Source organism: Megalobrama amblycephala, linkage group LG15 (genome assembly GCF_018812025.1).
Source record: "Megalobrama amblycephala isolate DHTTF-2021 linkage group LG15, ASM1881202v1, whole genome shotgun sequence".
Lineage (NCBI taxonomy): Eukaryota > Metazoa > Chordata > Actinopteri > Cypriniformes > Xenocyprididae > Megalobrama > Megalobrama amblycephala.
In genome coordinates, this window is record NC_063058.1 from 2796774 (window position 1) to 2804536 (window position 7763).

Genomic DNA, 7763 nt, shown 5'->3' on the forward strand with positions numbered 1-7763 from the left:
AAGAGATGATATAACTCCAATCTTCATTACATTTTAACTACTTGTTAACTTTTTAGCTAATGATCTGTTGAGCACTCTGTAGTGTAATAATGTTAGTTAATGTTCTTACTGGAATAAAATGTAGCTCTGGGTCTGTAAAGACTGAAACCATTGATTCAAGCTGTTTTGTCATTGTGACTAGCGTTAACCTTCTTGTTTTTCCACTCATCTAAAGAACCAAATCAAACAAGTTACTAGAGGTCAAAGTCCATCTGCCCTCTAACAGGATTTCAGCTCGGTTCTTCCACCTTTCCTGTATATGTAGAAGACTTCAAGGTAGGATTGTAGATTCAGATATTTAGTCTTTGTTTTGTGGTACTTTATAATCCAAAGGTTTGTGATACTGAAACTTTTTACCGAAAGACCCTTTCGCTTAAATATTAACCCTGAGTGTGCTTACTCTGGTTTGTTTTGTTGATTAACTCATTGAAACTAATCAAACAGTGACGAGTTCAGATCATCCTCATATAAACGGAGACACACAGCCAGATGACACTGACTTCATAACAGGTAAGATCTTACTATCTTCTGTGATTCTGTTAGAAAAGACTGATGTAGAAAGCAGTGAGTTGTGTCATTTTAACTGTGCTTCATGTTTAACATCTCCAAAGTAAAGATGTGGAAGTTTCCAGTACATGGTCTAATTTTTTAAATAACTTTATAGTAAATGTATAATTTTTTAAATTTAAATGAATCAAATGGAGCCATTGTCCTGTGTATTGTAGGGCTCACAGCGATGGGTTCAGTGAAAGGTAGCGGTCCCCTCACTACACATGTGTTGAACACCGGGGACGGGGTCCCAGCGGCACGAATGGCCCTCAGTCTACACCGCCTGGACCCCCGCATGACCATCTGGAGCCTCATAACCTGTGGGGTGAGTCAACGCATGTCAGTTTTGGATGTTTTTGAATGTCTGAACATCTCGATCAGCCTGACGCAGTTACACTGGCTCGACCAATGATGTGAGTCTGGGGTGGGACTAGCTGTTTGGTCAAACAATTGCAGAAGGGGGGATTTTCTTGTTCGGAAAACCTGTTCGAAAACAGTCATTATTTTTGGTGATTCTGTTTGGTGGTATTATGGTGTCAAAATTGACACGTCACCTTTAAAACAGCCACTGAACATTCATACAATTAATACTACTTTGTTGTGGCTCCCGATGTCAAAACTGCTACAAATCTCTAATACTTTTGGCCAAATAAATAAATAATTAAAAAGCATTGCCTGTATCCTGCACAGAGAAAGTGCTGGGGGTAACAAATTACAAGTAACAATCAGTTACAATCAGATTATTTTAAGTAAATAGTAAAATAACTCATTACTCATCTCACTTACACAAAAACACAGTATTCCTCAAAATGTATAAAAACAGTGAAATGCAAACTCAGAATATTATGCAAACCTGCAATAGTTAAATATGTTAAATGCAGAAATATACTTTATGTATTTAACCTCACTTTATTAACCAATGTCTTTACTGCTGACATTTGATGGTCCAATTCAACCATACGGATTAGCAAAAATGACTTTAGATAAACATCACATTTGTGTTACTTTTTTTGTTTTTATTGCTCAAGTAAGAGTGTTGAACTTTCTTCACCTGTATCCTATTCTTCTGTGGTCCAGGTTTGTTTGAGCTGCACTCTCTAATGTACAGCCATGAATTTACATCTCCTTCAGCCTGAAGGCCAAAGTATACTTCATTTTTTACGCGTACGTGAGAGTCAGCGTACAGTGCGCATGACACTAATTTCGTCATAAGAAGAGTACGCGTGTACTGTACACACACACACACCCCCAGATTTTTTAAACTTTGTATGTGCAGGTTGCACATGCGCATTTGATTTATTTTTATTTTTTTTGCGTGCAGCAATTAGTTTATCCACAAGGTGGCAACCGTGCCCTGGGGGTGTCGATTCACAAGGTAGTTGAAGAACCGTAAGTCTTCAACTACCTTGTGAATTGACACCGGAACGCATGCAAGCTACAGCGACAATGGAGGCCTATATAGATAAGAGACTGTGCGAAGAGGTTAGAAAGTACCCTCATTTGTACAACTCTAGCATGAAATAATACAAAGATGTTTACATGGGTTGTAACTTGTGGCGAGAGATTGAAACTGTGCATGTGTATGTACAAGTCAAATATATTTTGCAAGGCTGTGCATTTATACACCTAAAAAAAAACTAAGTATACTTTCTGTTTAAGGCTTATTTATTTCACTTTTAGTATGAAAGGGATGTTACATTTGCCAAAAATAGAATGTATATTAGAATATTTATTTATTTATTAAAAAAACGGAACAAGCAAGTCCAGCCCAGTTGAGAAAAGGTAACGCAAAAGTAACGTAATGCATTACTGTCCATAAAAAAGTAACGCAGTAATGCAATTAGTTACTTTTTCAGGGAGTAACGCAATATTGTAATGCATTGCAATAACTTTGCCTTCTCTGCAGTGTTGAGGAATCTCAGAATGTGTTGCAACAAACTCAGTGAAAAAAAAAATCACCCAAAAAGACTAACAGAGTCAATAAATATACTCGAAATCCACTTAAAAGTATCAGTATGTATTATTCAGTCTCCTTAAAAAGGGACTGTTGTACACAATATTTAGTAAATTTTTATGTTTATTAGAGTCGTGTATAGGCTAACATTCTAGCATGCTGAGGCGACCAGATTTCACCAAAATTACACTATGAAAAATAGCAAATAACCACTGATCAAAAAGCAAACAGATCAAAACAGTATATTCTAAAAAAAAAGTTCAAGCATATAAAAAAAAAAACAAAAATAAACCATAATAACTTATGATAAATAAAAAGGCATTTAACAAATTTTCTTATTGTATTGAACATTTAAATTTTCACAAAATTTGAAAATATTGTATATAGTAATTACTTAATTTTTATTAATTTTTCAAAAGTTTTTGCAGGTTATTTTGAACGTGCTATAAAACAAGGATGTTTCCGTTACAATTGCTGGTATACTAAGCACACGACGAGGAGATAGAGTCAGAATAAGTCTTTACTTGGAAGGAAACAGGAATCCACAGGAACATACAGCAACATAGTACGAACAATACCAGACAACACAAGACTAGAAACACAGGGTATATATACACGGGATAACAAGGAGGGTAATTGGGAACAGCTGGGTGTGATGATGGTGGTGATCAGTTGCCATGGTGACTAACTGGTGGTGGGAAGTGGAACAACAACAAGTCCAAATGAGTCCAGAACAGAGTGTACATGTAACATATCGCCCCCTCCCGGAAAGGCGCGTCCTCGCACCGTGGAGAGGGGAAGAAGAAGAAGAGATGGAGCAGATAATGTAGGAGGCGGTTCGGGGGGGCAGATGGCTATCCGGGAGCAGGCGAAGAGCAGGAGTCCAGGGAGGTGTAGGTGATGGTGACCAGAGAGATGCAGGTGATGATGACCAGGGAGGTGCAGGTGGTGGTGAAGTCCAGCGGGGAGCCTTGAACAGAGGAAGTATCGAAACCATCCAGTACACAGCCAAGACTGCGCCCCATCGCGGCGTCGCTGACGGGAGGAGCCATGGTGGTGTATTTCCATACGTCACCATGGGGACGATCGGCAGAGGCGATGACATGAGCGTAGGAGCCCACCATGCAGCCGGAACGCCGAAGACTTGAAACGACCCCGATGACCTTGGCGACCGCGACGGAGCCGCAGCGACGACCCCCCCGAGGTGGAAGCGGGTATCCAGAGGGCAGAGGTGGAGCTGGAGCGACCGAGGGCGGAGGTGGAGCCTGAGGGAGGGCGGAGTTAGCCGTCGCAGAAGGGGTGGAGGGCCAGAGAACAGCGACTGGCCCGTAAGTCCATTGCAGAGGCGTGGCGATGTCCGACCCAGGCGGAGCTGACGTGCCGAGGGAACCCAGCGAGACCGAATGCCCGATGGTACTTGCTGACGACGAGGGAGGAAGGAGCGTAGGTGTAGGAGCCTGGTCGATGGGTCGAGGGGGAGTGAAGAGCTCTGAGGCTGGAGGCGGGGGCCCAAGCTCCTCACGTCCAGGAGGAGGTGGCTCCCAGCAGTCCCGAGGTGGAATCCTACCACTGAGAGGAGATGTTAGGCTTGTTCGACTTGATGCAGCGCCGCAAAGACCGATCGGCGGCTGACTTGAAGCAGTGCATGCCGGTAAGAAATGTTGTCCGACTTGAGACCGCGCTGACGTCATGTGACTGTGACGTATGGCTTTAAAGTACCACGAGAGCGATTCGAGATCAGCCGCCTGAGTTAGCCAGCGCAGTTTCTCAAGAGGAGCTGCACGAGCGCTGATGACGACACAGCTGTTTCATGATTGGCCGGATTCACCGCATGACAACGATCACGTGTGTTTCGTGTTTATTGTCACACCTTCAGCTCCACTAATGCTCAAATCTGTGTTTTTATAACAGTTAAAGCTCTTTTCATGTAGTCGCGATGTTGTATTGTGTCATGTTTATCAAAATAAAACGGATAAAAAACAAAGACCCCACTACATTGTTATTTAAATAACATATGCTTATGTTGAACTTTATTCTTGTAAAAACAGACGCTGTAAGCAGTAAAGTTTTGAATGAAAAGGTCTCTGAAACATCAGTGTATTAGTCAAATATTGCATTTATTTCACTTCAGCTGTGATAAAGTATGCAAACGCAGCGTGAGCATCACTATGGGAAGCAGAAAGTGTCCGACTTCACGTCTCCGTTTTCAGCTCCTCCCCGCCTGGATGCGGCTAATCTCGCCGATCGGTTACATCCAGCCGCAGCCGATGTCGAACACACCTGTTGAAACTGAGGGGCTGATGGAAGACAGTGACGACTGGATAGCAGGCGTGGCTGGTGACAGAGGAGGGGTTTGGAGCATGCTAAACAGTTCTTCAGAATATGAAAGAGTCCCAAAAAATTTTTGAAGAGGTGGTGGGAGAGGGAGGCTGGGAGGGGCCAGAGACTGTAGTAAAACAGGTTGTATATTCACCTCTTCTAAATCCGAAAATGTCTCCAGCGTTGACCAAAAACTCACTCTCAGTGGCAGGGGGTTGGATGGGGCTCACTTCCATACCCTCGTACTCCACTAAGATCCCCTCGGCGACGGATGGTACAGCCGGCTCGCACACCTGGTCAGTCCCGCATTGCTCAGGCTCCGTGTCGCTTACGTAGGCACTGGCTCGAACGTCGCGGCGAAGTCCTCTTCGCGGTCTGCGGTGGGCTCATGCTGCCGATCCTCGCAGTCAGGGTGTTGATGGCTGTGCACTGGAGAAGGAGTGGGACTGGCATCGTCAGAGAAATCCACAGTCATCGAAGATCCACATGACGCCAGCACCCACTCCACATAATCACGGAAGCTCCCTCGAGGTCCTTCCCCAGACAGCAGCGCTTTGGTGGTGGTGTTGAGGCCGGCATACAGGAAGTTGCAAAGGCTGCTGTCCGGGGAATGTGTTGATGGAGCTAGAAACAAAAAATTGTCCAAATGTGCCTCGAGGGAGCGGTCCTTCTGCTCAAGGCATACTAACAGAAATGCGGGTGTGTACATGGTGAGGGGAACGGAGAGTGAAACACGAAAAACAGTGGGACGGAAAACAAAACACGCGCCGCAAACTGTATAACTGTTTTGGTCCGGTATTCTGTTACAATTGCTGGTGTACTAAGCACACGACGAGGAGATCAAGTCAGAATAAGTCTTTACTTGGAAGGAAACAGGAATCCACAGGAACATACAGCAACATAGTACGAACAATACCAGACAACACAAGACTAGAAACACAGGGTATATATACACACGGGATAACAAGGAGGGTAATTGGGAACAGCTGGGTGTGATGATGGTGGTGATCAGTTGCCATGGTGACTAACTGGTGGTGGGAAATGGAACAACAACAAGTCCAAATGAGTCCAGAACAGAGTGTACATGTAACAGTTTCCAGGGACAGGGACATGCTCAGTCGGGACAGGACACCAAAAACCAGAACTGTCTGCAGAAAACAGGGGTGTCTGGTCACCCTAGATAACATGCTAATGCTAACACTCCATTGAAATAAATTGTGAGACAAGTCTTCTCTCTCTATACAAAAAAAAAAAATGTTTACATTATTGTTAAAGTGATCTGAAATCTGTTACTATTGAAACTGCCTAAAGTTGTTTGGGTCAAATTTTGAGAGGTTTAAAAACGAAACCCTGCAAATATGCCATTATGTTAAATACTGAGTCATTGGTTATTTCAGAAACACAAATGAGGACGGCCGCTGTCCAGGACTAATAACCAGCGATGCCTTCACTCCAGGAATGTACAAGATTCGCTTCGAGACGGGCCAGTACTGGGAGAGTTTGGGACAGTCCAGCTTTTACCCCTATGTTGAGGTTTGTAGGAAAGACTAATAGTGAACTGATTGTATTTACACAGTCTAAATGTAAGAAATTTCTTTATTTCTTTTTCATTTAGATTGTCTTCACTGTGAGCGATGCTGATCAGAGCTTTCATGTGCCGCTGCTGGTGAGCAGATACTCATACAGCACCTACAGAGGGAGCTAGAGAGCAGCCACCGATAAACACTAACACTGCACTCACCAAACTGTGCTGGAGTTTCAAGCACGTCATGTTCTAATGGATCCAAGAAATCACATCAAGCAGCAGCGCTCAACTTACTGCAATTATCTGAAAGTCAACCTGTTGTTCTTTGTTCAATATTCTTTTGAATGACCAAAAATAAACATGTTTATTATTGTCACAAAGTGCTTTTTAAAAAAAAAAATAATCCATTCATATAATTGTTTGTGTCAAGGTCTTAAAGCAGGGATGTAATTTTTCAGTGTTTCCAGATTTTTGTATTTTCTGACCTGAGAAGACAACCTGCTGCTCTTTCAAATTCAGATGATTATACAATATATACAACTAGATATGATGAAAAACTAACAAGGACATTTGACAAAAGAGTAATACTGAAATATGTGACAAAATTATAAATCAAAATATTGTGTTAACGGCAATGTTCCCTCTAATTTTTTTTCTCGCTGAGCAAAACTTTTCTGTTGAGCGCACATTTTGGCCACCTGAGCAAAAACATACTTTATATTAAACCTGTACAATGAACGTAAAACACACATACAAAAAAATGGTTTTATCATGCAACTGTAACTTCTAACTTTCATGTGCCGTTTCTATTTTATTTGACCCTTGATGTAACTTAGTGATTTATTAAATAATATGTTTGAAATTAAGCAGTTCAGTCACTAAATTAAGCACATTTTAGGTTACTTGAGAATTTTTCACATTGCTGTATTAACTGTTCCAGTCTTTACCAAGAAATTCTATTAAAAAATAATTTCTGTCCTCCTGCAGGACAGTTCAATTCTTTATAATAATATAATATGAGCAGTTACAATGATGGTTTGGGACAACCATAATGTGTTTTTGTACAGTCAATTATTAGCAACAGACCGTGTTAAACCATCAAAATTACATGTTTATTGCTTATGAATTTCCCAGATTGTATATGCCAGGAGGTTAAGATTTTTCGTGGCAAGGAGCCCTAAACAATCCCTTTGTGAGATTTTTTATAAGGCTTACATTATAATATAATAAAATATTTAAGTATTTAAACTGATATACAGTATTATATCAGTTTAAATGCTTCCATTTGTTTTAATATATTATAAATTATATATAACTAAATATTTTTAAGAAAAGTGAACGTTAACTCTTTTATAGTTATCTAAACATCCCTGAAAC

The 7763-nt window shown here is 41.5% G+C and overlaps 1 protein-coding gene across 1 annotated transcript; it reads left to right on the top strand.

Annotated features, from left to right (window-relative positions):
• Positions 1-8: 8 nt before the first annotated feature.
• On the top strand, positions 9-6762 carry urahb (urate (5-hydroxyiso-) hydrolase b). The gene is made up of 5 exons (XM_048158717.1): positions 9-315; positions 484-549; positions 765-927; positions 6259-6394; positions 6477-6762. The coding sequence occupies exons 3-5, from the start codon at positions 776-778 to the stop codon at positions 6564-6566; spliced, it is 378 nt and encodes a 125-aa protein (XP_048014674.1). The 5' UTR covers positions 9-315; positions 484-549; positions 765-775; the 3' UTR covers positions 6567-6762.
• The last annotated feature ends 1001 nt before the right edge of the window (positions 6763-7763 follow it).

Bases quoted from the DNA above. Each gene is read 5' to 3' on its own strand.
- urahb (XM_048158717.1), top strand. From the start codon at position 776: ATGGGTTCAGTGAAAGGTAGCGGTCCCCTCACTACACATGTGTTGAAC. The intron at 928-6,258 runs GTCAGTTTTGGA...TGGTTATTTCAG, and splicing joins TGTGGGGTGAGTCAACGCAT to AAACACAAATGAGGACGGCC. The intron at 6,395-6,476 runs GTTTGTAGGAAA...TTTTTCATTTAG, and splicing joins GCTTTTACCCCTATGTTGAG to ATTGTCTTCACTGTGAGCGA.